The sequence below is a fragment of the Stenella coeruleoalba genome (assembly GCF_951394435.1).
Source record: "Stenella coeruleoalba genome assembly, chromosome: 15".
Classification (NCBI taxonomy): Eukaryota; Metazoa; Chordata; class Mammalia; order Artiodactyla; family Delphinidae; genus Stenella; species Stenella coeruleoalba.
The window spans coordinates 13,844,052-13,864,109 of record NC_137161.1 but is presented as its reverse complement, the minus strand read 5'-3'; the positions used below and the strand labels follow the sequence as shown (position 1 = coordinate 13,864,109).

General features: G+C 45.0%; 1 protein-coding gene across 6 annotated transcripts in view; it reads left to right on the top strand.

Moving 5' to 3' along the window:
* EYA2 (EYA transcriptional coactivator and phosphatase 2) overlaps positions 1 to 20,058 on the top strand; it is a 270,332-nt gene that overhangs the window by 161,569 nt on the left and 88,705 nt on the right. For all 6 annotated transcript variants that reach the window (XM_079944472.1, XM_079944470.1, XM_079944468.1 and 3 more), the window contains exons 6-7: positions 17,115 to 17,182; positions 18,707 to 18,884. In XM_079944472.1, coding sequence (XP_079800598.1) covers positions 17,115 to 17,182; positions 18,707 to 18,884 — 246 coding nt within the window. The remainder of the gene's footprint in view (positions 1 to 17,114; positions 17,183 to 18,706; positions 18,885 to 20,058) is intronic.

The window sequence follows — 20,058 nt, the reverse complement described above, 5'->3', positions numbered from 1 at the left end:
CTTCTAGAGTGATGGAAATTCCAGCAAGTTGGAGGTGGGAGAACGTTGAGGTGGAGAACAGCAGGCTCCAGAGGCAGACAGTCCTGGGTTTGAGTCCCAGCTGTGCCACTTATAATCTCTTGAGTTATAAACTGTGAGTAGCTCAACCTCTCTGGGCTTGGCTCTCTCGCCTCCCGCAAGTCTTTACTAAAATGAGGAGCCTTCCCTGACCACCCACCCTGTACCCCAGCGTTCCCTAGTTCCCGTCCTTGCTTTGGCTGTCTCTAGCTCCTGTCACCATCTAACATATTATTTCACATACTTATTCACTTTCAGCCCCTCCTCACTAGGAGGACAGCTCCACGGAGGCAGTGGTTTCCATCATCTTGTCCGTTGCTGTGTCCTTAGTGCTTAGGGTAGACTGGCATATAATAGGTGCTCAGTAAACATTGGTGAAATGATTGAAAAGAGGTCACATAGAGCCTACGTTCTGTTCTCCTTGTCAGAAGGGGGATAAACTAGGATAGTCACCGTGAGGGACCTAGCGTAGTTCCTGGCACATAGTACATGCTCAGTAATCAGAAAGTTATCAGTCAGTTTATTCACTTTTTAAATTTATTCAATAAATAACTATTGAATGTTTGTAATGTGTCACGTAGGGTGCTAGGAGCTAAAAATAGTGCCAAAAACAAAACAGACTTTTTTTTTTTTCCAAAAATTATTTCCAGAGAGCCCGGCATATACCACCTACTCTTCTAGAAACCGAGCATAATACAGTGAATAAAAGACAAAGTCCCTGCACTCAGGGAGCTTCCATCCAAGTGGGAATGAGATAAAAAATGTGTGTCTGAAAGCGTAAGATGATTTCAGAGGCTGTCGGCGCTACTGAAAGAAAAAACCAAAACCAGGGTGATGTGTACGGTGTGGCTGGAGTGGTGGGTTGGTGGGGACTGCTCTAGCTGGCGTGGTCACGGAATGTCATTTCAGAGCTGGCACCTGACTGAGGAGGCAGCCAGCCATGGGGAGGGGTCAGGGCTTCCAGCTGTTGTCCCTGGTCCGGTAACATCGGCCTCACCTGCAAGAGAGTTAGAAATCTCAGGTCTCACCCAGAACCTGCCGAATCTACTTTTTAACAGGATCTCTAGGTGATTCCTGTGCACAGTAACATTTGGGCTACGACAAGGTATTCCAGGCAGAGGGAGGAGCAAACGCAGACATCCTAAGATGATGCTCTAGATGGCCAGGTGGCTGGAGAGAGGCCAAGCGGGGCTCTCCTGGTTTGCTAGGGTTGCAGTACAAAGTGCCACAAACTGGGTGGTTTAAAACAACAGAAATTTATTCCCTCACGATTCTGGAGGCCAGAAGTCCAATATCAAGGTGTTTGCAGGGTTGGTTCCTTCTGGAGGCTCTGAGGGAGAATCTGTTCCTTGCCCCTCTCCCAGCTTCTGGTGGTGGCCAGCAGTCCTTGGCCTTCTATTGGAGACTCATCACTCCAGTCTCTGCCTCTGTCTTCACAGGGCCTTTTTCCCTCTGCAGGCCTGTGTCCAAATTTCTCTCTTCTCACGAGGACACCAGTCATTGGATCAGGGCCCACCCTAATCCAGGATGACCTCATCTTAGCTTGATTACATTTGCAAAGACCCTGTTTCCAAATAAGGTCACATTCATAGGTCCTGGGGCTAGGACTTGAATCGGTCTTTTCGGGGGACACAATTCAACCCACAACAGGGCGGATAGGTGGAGCGCAGTGAGGTCAGAGAAGAGGTGGGTCACAGAAGGCCCGTGGACATGGTGGAGGGTTATAAATACAAGGGGAAGCCAGGGATGCTGTACTGATCTGGAAAAGAGCAGCTTTGACGATAAGGAATTGAACCAGGGTCAGGGCGGATGCAGGAAAATCGGTGAAGAAACTACGCATACCCTGGGCAAAGAGATGATAGAGGCATGGAGATGGTGGTGGTGAAGATGGAGAAAAATGGATAGCCTTGCAGGGTATGCTAGAGGCCCTGTTCACAGAAATTAGTGTTGGTATTTAGATCTATGAGAGGGGGAGAGCATCAAAGATGATGATTCATTCATCTGTTCTTTCAACAGACATTTTTTACATACGTAGTCAGTGAAGAATGGGTATGTTATCTCTTTTTGGAGGAGGGCGGTCATGTAAATGCCAAGTGCCCTCATGGTGACCAAGTGGCTGCAGCAGCTCCAGCCTTTTTACCGTACAACATCTTGAGATTCCTTGTCATTTGGACCTGCTTAGTTCAGATGCCCTCCCCTAAAGCAATCATTGTGCTCAGGGGAATGTGATGCACTAGTTGGTCCAAGCTGGATCACATACTCCATTCCTGCCAAATTTCCGCCAGGGCAGATATAAGGCATGTCTAACCTTAGTGCCTTCCCTAGGCACTTGATATCTGTGACCATTTCTCTCCCACAATATAACGTGTTTCAGAATCTCTGATCTTTATGGGGTTACCATTCTCAAGAATCTCTCCAGAGATACTTGGCAGTAAGAATAATGCGTTTGGTCTTGGGATCCATTGTGACCCCCTGATCTGTTTCCACAACACTGAGTGTAGAAGTCACACAGTCAGTCCTTTCCCGTGTTGTACCAGATCCTGCCACTCCCCTGCTTGAAAGCCCGTCTGGGGTTTCCCATTGCAATCAGAAATGAATGCCAGTGGCTTGCTGTAACTACCCCCTGCCAAGCCTAGCCTGATTCAGCCCCTGAAGACCCTTTCTAACCTCATCGTGCAGACTGCCCCCCAATCCTCTCCATTTCACTCACACTGGCTTTCTTTTTGTTCTTCCCACCTCAGGGCCTTTACATTTTGCTGTTGCCCCCACCCCGGAGTGCTCTTTCCCCAGCCCTTCACGTGGCTGGCTCTTTCTCATCCATTTAGCTTCTGCTCAACTGCCACCTCCTCTAAGAGGCCCTCCAGCTTTGTCAGTCTTCTGCGTAACTGAAATTAACAAATATCAACGTTTTTGTCTAGTGTGTGCTCAGAATAGCCTCACGCATCTTTTTGCCATTTGTCACCTGGCACTGCCTGTTGGACATCTTCCCACACCGGCACATGTGGATCTGCATGTGATCGCTTTCTCCTCATAGCATCATTACCCTTCTTGGCCCCCTTCTCCCCCATCTCTGCTCCGGCATTATTTTGACTCGTGTGGCAGAGACGCAGTGACAGGGCAGCCTATCTGAAATGACATTCTCAGGAATGTGGATTGTTTTATTACCAGTTAAATATGCTTTATGCTACCTGTGAATGAGGCCATTGTGACATTTAGCAACTGATTTGATTAAACACAGATGTGGGCTGGACTCCATGTGGAGCAAAGATGCAGGAGGACAGGCGCTGGGGGCGTGTTTGGATTTTTTAAGATGGCAGAATGGGCTAGCCGACTCAGCATCAGCAAGATGGACATGGGAGCCTCCCTTCCTGGCATATGGATCAAGTGTGGGTCTCAGAGCTGAGAGCTCGATCTGGGTCCCCCCCCCAAAATCCTTTGTTTTCATTTGGGATCTGCTGTTCGGCCCTATCCAAATTGTTTTGTTTTTTTTTAACTTTCCTTGGATGTTTTCATTCTCCTGAATATTTTTAAAATGGTGGATCAGTGAAATACTAGCATTGATACCTCCGGCGGTGATTATGAACATGCAGAGAGTAGTAATCCCAGCTACCATTTACTGAACACTTACTCTGTGCTGGGCTCTGCCTTTCATAAGCCTTATCTCACAGAATCCTCATAATAAATCAGATAAACTATGCTCAGTTCCGTTTTACAGATGAGGAAACTGAGGCTTAGAAATTTCAACCACTTTTCCATAGTCACCAGGGCAAATAATCAATTACATATGGATTTGCTGTTGTCGTCCACCCCTTCCAGGCTCTTAGATCCAAGAAGACGGGACCCAGCTCTTTCTCAAGATAGAAATCTTGGCACATATGAGGCACTGAGCAAATATTTATTGAATAAATGAATGAATGCCTGGATGCGTGAACACAGTAGGTAAAGGGCGGGGCCAGGGCTTGCCAGGTCTTTGCCTTCACCACTTTGGATTCTGGGTAAAGAAAAGAAGCAGAAAATCGACCTATGAAGAGCTGTGCTTTGTCCCTTTTTGGAACCTGGGCCATAGCTGGGGTACTTGAGTGGGTGGGTTTTTGCCACGGGCTCACCGCTCTCTACTTGTGGTTCTTCTCCGTTATACATTATCTGCTGACGACTTTTTATATCACCCCCCTCCCCCAATTGCATATCCAGACCTTTTTCACTTGCAGTCCTGGTATGTTTTTTGTTTGTTTGTTTGTTTTGGGTTTTTGTTGTTGTTGTTGTTTTTGCGGTACGAGGGCCTCTCACTGTTGTGGCCTCTCCCGTTGCGGAGCACAGGCTCTGGATGCGCAGGCTCAGTGGCCATGGCTCATGGGCTCAGCCGCTCCGCGGCATGTGGGATCTTCCTGGACTGGGGCACGAACCCGTGTCCCCTGCATCGGCAGGCGAACTCTCAACCACTGTGCCACCAGGGAAGCCCCCTGGTATGTTTTCTTCAACTTTATTTGAATAGTGGCAGCAGTCAGACTTAATTGCTGAACAGGTACCTGTTTTTGAGTGTCACTGCGGACCTAGTCGAGTAGGTCCCTTCGTTGTAGGGAAAGAAATTGTAAGATGGATTCCAAAGCAAGTAATGTTGATGAGGGGATGCTTGTTCATTGGGATTATCCGTGAGATTTCCTTTGCTTGAGATGGCATGTCAGACCTATGGGTGACAGTGAAATCAGGATGGCAGTGACCTGTGCGATTTCTACAGCTGCTTGGAAGGCTGGGCTGCACACAGGCTGGGAGCCTGGGCTTTGGAGTCAGGCTGACCTGGGCTTGAACCCTGCTCTGTCACTTCCTAATAGGACCTCCTTCTTAGGGTTGTGATGGAAATTTTTAAAGATAATGCATGTAAAATGACCAGCCCTGGGGAAGGTCATAAGTACTCAGTAAATGGAGGCCATTATTATTATTAGTCCAGCTGCTAACACAGTAACTGAAGTTTCTAAGGGCTTAGATTAAGTTAAAGCTGAGCTTGGCCCAGGAGAGGGAGAAGAGGTTTTCATTGGTGACTGTCACCATCTCCTTAAAAAGGAAATCCAGAAGGCAACAAGCGCAAGAAGGGATGTGCGGAGTCACCAGTAATCAGAGAAATGGGAATTAAAGACAGTAAATGAGATGACATGTTGGTCCTAGTAGGACAGCAAAGATTAGCAAGTGGGATGATGCCAGCTGCTGGTGGGGATGCGGGGGTAGGGGACCCGACGCCACTGCCGGTGGGAGGATGCACCGGGCAGCCGCGCCGAGAGCACTCACTCAGCCCTTAGGGAAACTCGGTCTGTTCGACCTTGGAACCCAGCAGTCCCACTCATGGGGATGCATCCCGAGTAAACACACACACAGGCCACGAGGGAAGAGGTCCAAGGATGTTCACAGCAGCCTTGTTTGTGGTGGGCGGAGATGAAGGTATCCCAGGTCCTCTCTCTCGGATGGAGGAGGGAGCAGGAGAGATATGGAGAAAGCGCACGAGGGAGGGCTGGGCAGCTGCCAGCACGACAGGCGAGACGTACCCACAGTCACAAAGGTAAGAACCTAACGCTGGGTGAAAAAAGCTGAGAAGTGCAGCACACAGAATTTACAGAAATTATACCTGCCCACAAAACACTAGTGCACTTTTTGCAAGAACACAGAAACAAAAGGATACGCACAAACACACACCTGTGGAGTGACAGAGTGGCCGGAAACAAATTTTTAAAAAGAGAGATCTTGGGTGCACTCATGAGGAAAAGGTGCGATGAACTTGAATGAACTCATCAGCACCTGACCTTTTGCAGGATGGCAAAAGAGGATGCTGTCCACACAGGTTCTCTGACGTTGGTGGAGGCATGGTTCCAGGGACATAAAGAATTCCTCGGTCCCTTGTATAGCAGGTATAGATCTCAGTCTGCAAGCTTAAGGGGCTTAAAAAATAGAACTGACTTTATTTTCAGCCTGTCGACAGGATTTGTATTTTGAGCCACCATTCCCCTGGGCTGGTAAGAACATTTCATCTTAGTGTTTCAGGGCTTTCCCCAAACTCTCCAGAATTTTGACCATGGTTCCAGAATCTTACCTAGTGCCAGTGTGCTGTGGGAGCAGGGTCCCATCCGGTCTTCCATCACTGGGGCCCAGGCTGCTGCTGGGTCGTCCACTGTCTTGGTCCATGTGGCCCTTTGGGGTCTGGGGCTCTTCATCCCTGTGTCTTTGCCACATCGTGGGCACAGGAATCTTGCATTGCTCTGTCTTCCTAGACCAGAGATCACAAACTGAAAACCCATAGGCCTCACCCACCCTGCAATCATGTTTTTGTTTGTTTTATTTTGTTTTGTTTTTGTTTTGTCCAACCACTTTGTTGCCTATATTTAAAAATTGGGACATTTTATATACAAATCCAGATTTCTGACTTGTTTGGAAAAATAAGAAGCCCTGGCTACATTCGACTCACATTTCTAGGTGACAGGGGTCAGCTGGAGCTAAGTAGTATTGTATCAGTTAGGAATGCTTTGGGCTGCAAGGAACAAAAAGCCCAACTCCCACCAGCTTAAATCATAATGGTACTTACTGTGTATTTAGCAAGTCTAGACCCCCAAGGTTGTTTGTCAGCTCAATTTTATCTTCAAGGACCAAGTTCTTTTCATCCTTTTACTCCTTCTGTTTTAGCATGTGGGCTCTTTGCTTTTATGTTTGTGACCTCCTGTTCCAAGATGGCTGCTGTAACTCCAGACATTACATCCTCACGTAATCCAGGGGAGGATCCAGCAGAGGAACAAAAGAAAAGTCTCTCCCAGAAGCCCCCTTGGCCAGAGCTAGATTTCATGGCCGTCCTGAAGCTGCCAGGCAGAAAGGAATTGGGAGTGCTTCCTGGGGAACCAAATGGCGTCTGTCACAAACTCCTACCCTCTTAGATGGAAACTGTGCATATTCCAGTTTGCCACAGTCCACACCACCCCCTCTTGTTCCCCGACACCAAAACTGTAGGTCAGTCACCATTTTTCATGGTGTCTGCACCAACTCCTCTGGCCTCCTTCCCCTGCTGGGCCTGTAAGGTTTTGAGTGCTGCCAACCTTAGACTCAGCACACACAGCCACTTCTGATTTGGGGGTCTCGCTGCTTTCTCGGCAGCTGTAGGCGGGTGCAGAGAATAGAATCCCTCTGCCCCACGACTCCCACTCATCCTCATTCTCCTGCTCCACTCACTCTTTTCCCTTCCCTCTTGCTCTGCCCCGTTTCTCTAACCAGGAGAATTGCATCCCCCTCCCCCCTCCGCCCCACACCTGGAGAAAAGCCTTCTTTCCTTCTATTTCTTACCTACCTCAACCTCATTCTTAGTTGGCCTGCCAAGTGGGGTCAGTCCACAGACTTGCTGGCCTGTAATAACATAAATACGGGACTGGAGTGAGAAACTCACAGTGATTCGCTATTGCCCCAGCATTCAAGCGCATGGTCGTAGACTCGCCTCCTAGCACAGGGTGTAGGGCAGCTTTGGAGCTGTCGAATCACACCATGAATTGTCACATCTTCTTCCCCCAAAGGTTAGGCCTCTAAAAACCAGTCCTTTACAGAGAGTTCAAGAAGCATTAGCCTGCATGTCAAATCCTCCCAGACTCTGGAACCTACACGTTGGATCAGAAGAGCCCAGATAACTCATTTCTGCTACATCTTTCTTCTTCTTCTGCCCATGCTGTGCATCCAGTGTCAGGGTCCATGACCCTGGCGTGACCATCTGAGAGGAGAAGTCCCAAAGTGGATCAGAGCGTGGCCCTGACATACTTGCCTTCCCCCTCTGAACCTGGATTTGCTTTCCACCTGTCCCTTGTGATTGCGTGGTGAGAGCTACCCGGTGGAGGAAGGAAGAGTGGAATTAAAGCATCCACGTCAGACACACCTCAGGAGCGCTTTCTCAGTGCGAAAGTTGAGGAGAAACACCCAGGAAGTCCACACCTCTCCGCATTTTCTTTTGTGTGTCTCCATTAAACATATCCCTGTAGATATGATTTCTGATTGCCTAATCCACCGTGTAGAATCTTCTCTGGAATGTCACAGGCCACTCCGAAGTGCCCTCTGGATTGCACATCTGGTGCCAGGTTTGCGGGGAGGTCTCCCGTATCGCAGGCAGGCACCAGCTCTTTTATGCAGTTAAATTGGGCAAGCAAGAAGGCTCAGTATCGTGTGTAAGAATCACACCCTAAACATGTTCGCTTTCCGGTTTACACAGAGTGTAACTAAGGGAACCCGGTTCTCCTCTTGACAGCTGTAATAAAGGAAGGACGGATCTTTTTGGACTGACAACATTTGAAAGATCCCAGATCTCACCCATATTGTAAGCGGCCCCCGCGTGCGAGAGCTGTCTGATGATCTCAGAACGTGGTGCGAGTTGCCTGGGGGGTGGGACCAGCTTGTCTGACCTTCGTTCAGAGGAACCTTCTGCGGAGAATCTTGGCAGCCTGGTTATGATGGAGCCATAATACTGCCAACAAAGGGAAAGGAAACATGAAAAGGGAACACGAGGTTGGTCCCAAGGAGGGTAGGGACAAGAATTTCTCCCTGCAATCGGGGTGAGTGGAAGGAATGAGACTCAGATATCACCTCTTCTCTCAGGGCTCGAGGTGGGGAGTGTCCAGGGCTGTGGCCGAGGCGGGTGTCATCATGTTTCCGGGCCCCTCTGTACCCTTCCTTCCTTTACTGCTGCCTGGGAGATGGGCTGTAGAGACAATATTGGGAGGTAGCAGAAGCAGCAGTTTTGTTTTCTTTTTAACTGAGCTATTCACATAACTTAGAATTAAACCATTGACCATTTTAAAGCATACGGTTCAGTGGTGTTTAGTGCATTCACGATGTTGGGCAACCACCACCTCTATCTAATTCCAAGACATTTTCCTCACCCCAAAAGGAAACTCCATACCCATGAAGCTCTCAATCCCAATTCCCCCTTCCCCACAAGCCGCTGGCAACCACTAATCTGCTTTCTGTATCGATGGATTTGCCTCTTCTGGACATTTCATATAAATCGGATCGTAGAATATGTGGCCTTTGGTGTATGGCTTCTTCCACTTAGCATAACGTTTTTGAGATTCATCCATGTTTTAGCATGTACTTCATTCCTTCTTAGAGCTGAATAATATTCCATTGAATAGATACGCCACATTTTGTTTATTCTTTCATCAGTTGATGGACATTGGGTTGTTTCCACCTTTTGGCAATGGAGAATAGAACAAGTAGAACAAGTTTTTGTTTGAACACCTGTTTTCAGTTCTTTGGGACACATACCCAGGAGTGGAATTGCTGGATCATATAGTAGTTCCATGTTTAACTGTGTGAGGCATCTTCAGACTTTTCCACAGTGGCTTCACCATTTTATATTCCCACCAATAATGTACGAGGCTTCAGATTTCTTCACAGCCTCGCCAACTCTTGTTATTTTCTGCTTTGTGTTTTGGGGGGTTTCTTATGGTCAACCTAGTATATGTGAAGGAGCAGCAGTTTTCAGCTCAGATGTGGTTGGGCAAGCCATGGAACTCTTCCAACACTGAGTTTCTGTAAACTGAATAACAATTTCTACCGTGGAGGGTGAACAGCAGCATTAAACAGGTCACTATATGTAACAGCATCCAATTCTGGGAATGTCTTTACTTGATACAGAGGGCCACCTCCAGGTGCTGTATCACCCAGTACTTCACATACTCTCTGGGGTGAAGGACCAGGGTTTTTTCCTTAATTTAGTGTAAAACACAATAAAAATGATCACTAGAACATCCATTCTCGATGGGGAAGGTAGGACCCAAAGGGGACAAAAATTGGTTCTCAGGGCGGCAAAAACATCTTCCTCTTTTTGTGTTAAGCACACCTATATATAAGTATTTAAATATAAATATATATTAAGTATTAAATATATATTAAAATAAACATAGTAAGTATAAAATATAAACAGATATGTAGTATATCTGTAATATTAAAGTTTTATAGAGGGAGGGGAGATTGGAGGAATCTAAAAAGGGTGGGGGGAAGAGGAGTGGCAATAATGAAAAAAAGATTGAGAAACAATAGAACTTAAAGATGCAAATTATAAGCCCTGATTTTTTATTATCAGATTCAGCAGACAGTTCTACACACTGGCTCTCAATTTTTGTATTTATCTCATCACCACCTGGTAATTACCAGTTTGTGGGCAGGCCCCAGTCCTCAGTCCACATTTCAGTAAGGCTGCGCTTACGCATCACTGTGTTTCGATCTGTCTGGAATTATCTCAACTCCTTGTGTATCTCTTCACTCAGCGGTGTTCTGTCTGTCCTCTCCGAACGTGTCAACCCTTGCTTACTGTACTAGAAAAGTGCCTGACACAGTAATATTTGGTACATCACTTGGAAATGATTGTTGAATGAATGAATGACCATCCACTTAAAAATCGTTTTACTGAGGGACTTCCCTAGTGGTCCAGTGGTTAAGAATCTGCCTTCCAATGCAGGGGACGCAGGTTCTATCCCTGGTTGGGGAACTAAGATCCCGCTTGCTGCGGGGCAACTAAGCCCATGAGCTCTAGAGCCTACACACCACAGCTGCTGAGCCCGCACGCTCTGGAGCCCCTGCACCACAACTAAAGAGAAGACTGTGTGCCGTAACAAAGATCCCGCATGCCGCAACAAAGATCCTGCATGCCACAACTAAGACCCAACACAGCCAAATAAATACATAAATATTTTAATGAAAAAAACAAATATTTCTTAAAAAAAAAATTGTTTTACTGAGCCAGGCAGTGAAAGTCTATTTTTACTTAAAACCCAAGAAAACCAGTCAACCAAAGAAAAAGCTGATATGACACACAAAATTACAATGTCTTCAATAAGAAAGAAGGGCATTTCTTTCTCACCTAAAAGTCCAAACTGATGTGATGGTTCTGGTCTGCAAAGGTGGCAGGGGTCCAAGCTCCTATGTCTAGTTGCTCAGCTCTGTGGTCCAAGATAGCGCCATTCCCAGGAAAGGAAGAACCTGCCTCTGCCCTTTAAGGGCACAACCAGGAAGTTGCACACACATTACTTATCCCTCTTCCCTTCTCTAGAACTCATCACATAGCCACACCAGCCACAAGGGAAGCTGGGAAATGTAGTGCTTATTCTAACTGGCCATGTGCGCAGCTTGAAAGCAGAGATTCTATTAATATGAGAGAGAAGGAATGAATGGATTTTGGAGGGGCCCCTAGCAGGAGCTGCCACCATCATCACCTTAAGAGAGGATGTTTTCCTCATCTCGTCCTTGCCTTCCCCAGCCCTCACCAGGCCTTCCACCAGCCAGATGGAGGCAAGAGGTCAGCGTTTAACACTGCAGCTCCAGGTGGGTCCATTTGCAAACCACATGCGTGGCACGAGATTTCTGGGACCACGTGCCCCCTTCCTCAGTGTCCTTTCTGGCATGGGAGGGCTCTCTCACTGCAGGGGTTCTGGGACTGCCCTCAGCACACTGCAGTTTGTCCAGCTGTCCATTCTTCTCATGCCCCTGGGTCATAAAATGAAAACAAAAGAGAGGCCATTTTGGAGAAAGAATACCAAGGGACAAGACTGTGGCCTGTTTATTTCCAAACCTGCCTTATATCGTTATTCAGAAGGTTGCCATAAAAGAAAAGAGAAATCAGGAGAGAAAACACTGCATCCAGAAGTGACTTCCTAAGGCAGGCATGTTCCTATGATTTAGCAGGTTGAGTTGCCATGGTAACCAGGACCCCAAAAATGACCTTGAATGGAATAGGCTGGCCTAGACTTTCTGCCAGATGTAGTGTCTGGACAGGCCATTGAGGAACGAATGGGATTCCAGCACATCATGCCATACTAGTGTGGACAAATTCTCTGGTTTCTATGTCTTAGATAGGCCTCCATGTGTTACTGAGTCCAAGCTCACTCTGCTGGCCACACGACAGACCAATAAATCGGGAGACAAGGTGTTGAGGCAAGGAATAGCGACTTTATTCGGAAAGCCGGCAGACGGAGAAGATGGCAGACTAGTGTCCCCAAAAACCATCTTATTGGGGTCTGGATGCCAGTTTCTTTCATAGAACAGAGAGAGCAGGGAGGAGGTGAGAAAGTAAAGTAAAAAGACCATTAGTCTTGCAAAATATCTCCTGGCTTGGCCAGTATTGGCGAGGAGATGTGTTAATTTCTTCTTTTCTGCAGCCATTCACAGGTAGGCAGGGTCAGATTGTCTCCCTAGGAGCTGAACAAAGACCCTTTAGTTTAGTATTCAGGCAGAGGGGCAGGGTTCCCTGAGGCAGATTATAATAACAAAAGCAACGAAAAGCAAAGGTTACAGTAAAAGAAACAGATCCAACATGGAGTCAGATTTTGCTCTTCTCTGTTACACACACGTAATGGAGATCAGGAGGGGCTGCCCAGGTGTGGTGGTGTTCCTGGTTCTTGCTCTCTTCACCTGGCTCACTCCTACTCATCCTCCAGAGATTAGTTTAGACGTCATGTCCTCCAGGAAGCCTTCCCTGGCTCCACCCCTCACCAGCTGGCATTTCGGAACCCTTCCCTGTACCCCCCAGGCTCCCAGTGAAAGCACTTACTGGCAGCTCACCTCTCCACTGCCTTCCCAGTGCCCGGGACGTAATCCCCCTCACCTCTGGATAAGGATATGGTTAGTTTATTTTGTCAATTTGACTTTAGAACCATTTCAATGTTTTATATAATTATAAAACACATTGGAAAAAGTAATTCCTAAAATTTAATAGCAAACTGTTATGAACCTAGTATATTGAGTTACTGGTATAACCTCTTGGAGAAGAGACTTTATTTACCCATACAGTATTTTTACTCTTTTTCTTTCTTCCTTCCTGATGTTTCAAGATTCCTTTTTTTTTTTAATTTTTAAAATTTCCTGTCTCTTTCAAGAACTTCTGTATCCATTATTTCAGGGTAGATCTATAGCGACGAGTTCTCTTAGATCTCCTTCATTCTAGAATATATTGATTTCCCTTCATTTCTGAAGGATATAGAATTCTGAGTTGATACTCTTGAAAAATGTTGTGCCACTTTCTTCTGGCCAAGAGAAATTGACAAGCTTATTCAAAAATTAATATGTAAATGCCAAGATTATACTGAGAAGCTAAAGCAATCTTGGAAAAGAAAAACAAAGTTAGAGAACTTACACTAGCTGGTTTTAAAACTTGCTATAAAGCTACAGGAATCAAGACAGGATTAAGGACCTACTGTATAGCACAGGGAACTCTGCTCAATATTCTGTAGTAACCTAAGTTATTATTCTGTTCCCCCTTAAGTGGGAAAAGAATTTGAAAAAAATAGATACGTGTATATGTATAACTGAATCACTTTGCTGTACACCTGAAAGTAACACAACATTGTTAATCAACTGTGCTCCGATATAAAATAAAAATTAATAAAAAAGACAGGATGGAATTGGTATAGGATAGATATCTCAGTGGAAAAGAATAGAGTCCAGAAATAAACTCTCACATCTATTGTCAATTAATTTTTTAAATTTTATTGAAGTATAGTTGATTTACAATGTTGTGTTAATTTCTGCTGTACAGCAAAGTGACTCAGTTATATATATACATATTCTTTTTCATATTCTTTTCCATTATGGTTTATCACAGGATGTTGAATATAGTTCCCTGTGCTATACAGTAGAGCCTTGTTGTTTATCAATTCTGTATATTGTCAATTAATTTTTGATAAAGCTTTCAAGTAATTCAGTGAGGGAAAGGATAAATTTTTACGGTTGTGTTAGAACAACTGGATAGCCATATGCAAAAAGATTAATTTAGACCCTTACCTCACACTGTACACAAAAATTAACTTACATTATTATGTAACTTATATAATAATTAACTTACATTATTACATTAACTTACATTATTATACATTATTATACATTAACTTACATATTATAACTTACAATTAACTTACATTATTACATTATATCATAGACCTAAATGTAAGACCCAAAACTATAAAATTTCTAGAAGAAAGAATCTTTATGACCTTGGGTTAGGCAGCAAAAGCAAGATTCATGATAAAAAATTGGTAACTAAAACTTTTGCTTTGCTTTTCAATAGACACCATTAAGAAAATGAAGAGACAAGCTACAGACTGGGAGATAATATTTGTAAATCATATGTCTGATAAAGAACTTGTTTCCAGAACCTATAAGGAACTCTTACAATTCAGTATTAAGAGGACAAGCCCAACTTTTTTTTTAGTGGGAAAAAGATTTGAATGGACCTTCATCAAAGAAGATGCATGACTGATAAACACATGAAAAGATGCCCAACATGGTTAGTCATTAGAGAAACGCTACTTAAAGCCAAAATGAGATACCACTGCACACCTACTAGAATGGCTATAGTCACAAAGACTGAACATACCAAGTGCTGGAAAACTGGAACTCTCTTCCATTGCTGGTGGGAATATAAAACACACATTGCTGGTAGGAATGGAGAATGGCACTGACACGTTGGAAGACAGTTTGGTCATTTCTTTTTTTTTTTTTTTTTGGCTGTGCCACACAGCTTGTAAGATCTTATTTCCCTGACTGGGGATTGAACCTGGGCCCTCAGCAGTGAAAGTGCAGAGTCCTAACCACTGGACTGCCAGGGAATTCCCTTTGTTGTTTGTTTGGGCTTTTTTTGGGTTTTGTTTTTTTGTGTTTTGGGTTTTCTTTTTAGTTTGGCCATTTCTTAAAAAGTGAAATATACTCTTACCACCTGACTCCACAATCTTACTCCTAGGGATCCTCCCAAGAGAAATGGAAACATATATCCACACGGGACTTGTATGCAAATAATTATAGCAGCATTATCCATAATAGCCAAAAATGGGATGTGGTCCATCCATAGCATGGAATACTATTCAGCAATAAAAAGGAATACATTCCTAACGCATATTACAACATGGATGAACTTCTAAAGCGTGATGCTAAGGGAAGGAGGCCAGACACAAATTTATGTTGTAATGATCCTGTTTCTAAGAAATATCTAGAAAAGGCAAACTCTAGAATAAGCAACAGGTCAACTGCTGCCTGAGGCTGGGGATGGGAGTGGGAGTTGACTGCAGACAAGCAGAGGGAACTTTGGGGGTGATGGAAATGTTCTAAAACTTCATCGTGGTGACGGCTGCACAATTATAGCGATTTACTTTAAAAAGAAATTTACTTTAAAAAGCGACATTTTTACAATGGAGGAATTGTATAGTATATAAATGGTATAGCATATAATGGTATAGTATTATATCCCAAAAAACAGTTCTAAAAAGAAGCAGCAACGACAGTCTAGAGTCACGTTGGAAACGCAGACTTGAGCCAGACTGCCCAGGTTCCAGCCCCAGCGGCTGTCACTCACTGTCTCTGTTGCCTTGAGCACGCTACTTAACCTTTTTCTCCGCTCACTTTCCCCGTGAGAAGCCCTGACACACGAGCTCACTGCTGTTATTGCTGTCACCGCCCTCTTCTTTCTCCGGGCTCCTGCTCCATTGACCCTTTTGCTCTTTCTTTAACCTGTCAAGCTAATCCCTACCTCAGGGTCTTTGACCTCAGTGTCTGTGAATACTCTTCCCCCCGGATGTTTCCATCACTGGCTTCCTCTTATTCCTGGCTCAGCTCAAATGTCATCTCAGAGGTCTTCCCTGACCACCCTACCTGAAATGACACCACACTCATTCATTCATTTACTCATTCATTCACTAAGTAGCATCTTCTAGTAGTAGTAGTAATAGTAGTAGTAGTAGTATCACTTTTATCCCCATTTTACAGGTGGGACAACTGAAGCTCAAAGAGGAGAAGTCATTACACTCATTCATTTAATTCAAAACATAATTATTACCACCTTACACTCTTTAGAATGGCTACAATTTAAAAAAAAAACAGAAAATAAGTGTTGGCAAGGATGTGGAGAAATTGGAACCCTTGCTCACTGTTGGTGGGAATGTAAAATGATGCAACCACTGTGGAAAAACAGTATGGCGGGTCCTCAAAAAGTTAAAAATAGAATTGCCAAATGACCCAGCAATTCTACTTCTGCATATATACCCCAAAGAATTGAAAGCAGGGTCTCAAAGAGACATTTGTATACTTGTGTTCATAGCAACATTATTCACAATAGCAAAAGGGTAAGAGCAAACCAGTGGCCATCAGCAGATGAATGGATAAACAAAAATGGGATATATATACACTATGAAATACTATTCAGCCTTAAAAAGGAAGGAAATTCTGACACATGCTGTAACATGGATGAACCTTGAAGACATTATACTAAGTAAAATAAGCCAGTCACAAAAGGATAAATACTGTATGACTCCACTTATATGAGTTCCCTGGGGTAGCCAGATTCATAGAGACAAAAAGTAGAATGGTGGTTGCTAGGGGCCGAGGGGAGGGGGTACTGTTTAATGGGCACGTGGTTCTAGTTTTGCCAGATGAAAAAGGTTCTAGAGGTGGATGGTGGTGACGGTTGCACAACGTTGTGAATGTACTTAAGGCCACTTAATACACTTAAAAGTGGTTAAAATGATAAAAAATAGACAAACAGCAAGGTCCTACTGTACAGCACAGGGAACTATATTCAACATCTTGTAATAAGCTATAATGGAAAATAATCTGAAAAAGAATAGATACATATATGTGTAACTGAATCATTTTGCTGTACACCTAAAACTAACACAACATTGTAAATTAACTATACTTCAATTTTTAAAAAAAATGGTTAAAAGGGTAAATTTCATGTTATGTACATTTATAATTTTTTTAAATAAATAAGTTTTAAAACATAATTATCGAGTACCAGAAACTGTGTTGGGTGCACTCTCATTTATTTCTCACCAGAATCCTTTGAAGGTGTTATTTATATTTTATTCATTAATATTATTATTAATTAAAATATTATTCACGTTGTTCATTAATTCGTTGAGAGAACTGAGGTTCAGAGAGGTTGCCAGAGTCACAGGTTCCATCCCAACCTGTCGGAGGACCTCAAAGACCCCACCTTTCTGCTGTGTCTTTCTCCTCCATGTCCCTCTCTGGCTGTAAAAAACCTCATCTGTCCCTCCTTCCTGCAGGCACAGCAGGGATCTATCAAGGAGCAAATGGACTGACCAACGCAGCTGGCTTTGGAACTGTGCACCAGGTAGGCAGAGCTCCCCACCCTTAAATAGTCCTTTTAAATCCAGGTACGCAGAGAACCCCCTTGTACCTATGAGCCCTACCAGAAACCGTGTCTCTGATTCCCTGGATTTGGAGAACACAGGGCCCAGACTGTACCAACAGCCATTGGAAAGATACAGTGTAGAGGCAGAGAAATTGGAATTGCTGGCAGATTTCCAAGATGACATGGGCTGCGTCATATGTTCCATCTTGATCTGAGTCTAAGACACCCATTGACTGTTGAATCTGGGATGGATGGATGCAATAACCTGTGGTCTTTCACCAGACCCCAGGCTTCTCCAGGGTGAAATTATATCTTCTTCGCCTCTGTGTCCCAGTGTCGAGTGCCTGACACAGAGTGGGAGCTTTATAAATGCTTGTTAGATTGAACTTAGTCAGCACTGTGAAGATGGATGCATGCTGGCTAATAGTCTGAGTCTCTTGGTTTCACTTAGAGAGTGAATTAAGAATTAACCCGCTAAAGGTGGACGGGAACTCTGTGCACTATTGGTGCACCTTTCCTGTAAGAACCTTCCGTGAGCTGCTTGCAGGGTGGAGAAGCACTGCTCTGTGGTGGGGCCGAACATTTGAAACAATGACTGTTGTCGGGGAACTGGACGATCTGGTCGGTTTAAGCAAAGCTTGATAGAGAAGATCGGCATTCTTCACTTTCATCTCCAGGACTCCCTCGTGGGAGAGTCTGGATCCCTAATGCTGTGTAGGCGCCACTGTTTGCACAACACCCCCTCCCCCACCGTGAACCTAAAATGTCACCTAGTCTCCGGGGTATGTGTATGTGGTCTTTATTACTCATTCATTTGTTCACTAATTTTTCCAGTATTTATTGAGTGCCCATATGTGCCCCGCACAGCCGTGACCAAGACGGATGCTGTCAGGGCCATGTGCATGTCCCTCAGGGTGCACCTGTTGACCTCTAGCTGCCAGGCTCTGCACCCCTGGGCCCAAGGGTGTTTTCTGGAATCAATGTATACAGCAGGCAGGAAGTGCCAGGGAATTAAGTGTTCCCTGGGAGCAGCTCTCAAGCAAAGACTGGCTGGACTTGGTATATAAATACCCCAGCTCCCTTGCCCCTTGGGAGAGATCTTTCTGAGATGTGTTTTCTACCACCCTAGCATCTCCCTGGTAGAATTCAGCTCCAGTTCCCACTGGAGAAGCCCCTGTGCTGGCTGCCTTCCCTTCTCCCCTTTGCTGTCTCGCTTCCCCACTCCCCAGCTGGTCTCTCCTTCACGCCCCAAATCCGCTACTTGCACTTGAATCCTTGTCTTGGAGATCTGCTTCTAGGGAAAGCCCCTAGAGCTTTTATTCTATAAAGAGCCCCTAGAGCTTTTATTCTATAAAGAGCCCCTAGAGCTTTTATTTTTATAAAAGCCCTCATAGAGCTTTTATTTTAATAGTGGGGAGACAGGGACAGGCACAACAGACCCAGCCCGGGAGGCCCCTTACCCACATCAGCCTGACAGCCTTCCTCGTGGGTTTCCCTCTCCAGGACTATCCTTCCTACCCCGGCTTCCCACAGAGCCAGTACTCCCAGTATTACAGCTCGTCCTACAGCCCTCCTTACGTCCCGGCCGGCAGCATCTGCTCCTCTCCCCTCTCCACGTCCACCTACGTCCTGCAGGAGGAACCTCACAACGTCCCCAGCCAGAGTTCTGAGTCGCTTGGCGGTAAGTACAGTCACTGTCGTGTGGTCATTCCTGGCTGTGGTCTGAGCTCTTATATGAAGTATGGACTGGACATAGGTCCCAGCTGTAAAGAACCAGTCACCCAAGAGCTAACTTCATCTTTTGTTGGCTTTTCTGTGTGTGTGTGTGTGTGTGTGTGTGTGTGTGTGTGTGTGTATTTAATTGCACCCATGTTTAAAAGTTACAGATTTTTACCTAAAAATTCTAATGTCTGCCTTCTCTTGAAAGACGATCTGGTCACCCTAGGTCCACATTATTAAGTCACAGTGCTTGTCTGGAGCTGAGTAATGTCTGCCCCATTCAGACAGGGTACACACGACTCCACATCCAGGCCCCTTGGTGATGTACATCACTGTGCGACTAACTCGCCAGCCTACAGATTCATTCATTCGTTCCGTAAATCTGCTACGCACGTGTCTTCTCTTTCATGAGATGATTTAAGCTCATCACCACTAAATAACATGACAGCCATAAATTAGAACATCCTATGAGAGTAGATATCATTGCATTTTATTCTTTTTTTCTGAAACCTCCTGTTTCTGGGGCTTTGTAGAAGCTGAACGAGCATGATGGTTTGTGAACGTTCATTCAATAAATATTTATTGGTTGATGGCTAGAGAAAGAACAATAGTGAAGACTCACCTCTTTGTTCCTGAAGTTCTGGTGCAGCTGCTGCTTTTAGCCCTTGTATTTTCCATCAGTTGGGGATGAGTTAGATAATATTGGTTTGGTGACAAATGGAGACAATGTGGCCAAGCATTTTTTTTTTTTTTTTTTTTTTTTTTTTGCGGTACGTGGGCCTCTCACTGTTGTGGCCTCTCCCGTTGTGGAGCACAGGCTCCGGACGCGCAGGCTCAGCGGCCATGGCTCACGGGCCCAGCTGCTCCGCGGCATGTGGGATCTTCCCGGACCGGGGCACGAACCCGTGTCCCCTGCATCGGCAGGCGGACTCCCAACCACTGCGCCATCAGGGAAGCCCTGGCCAAGCATTTTTAAGTCAACTTTGAAGGATGTTTAGGGTTTGAGCATTGATTTTGGTCATTGTGACCTCATCCCAGAGTATAGAATAAATGCCTAATACCCACATTCCAATTTCCAAATTGCTGCCTTGGAAGAGTATGAAGTGTAACAAACTTTTCTTTGTCATAATCCTGAA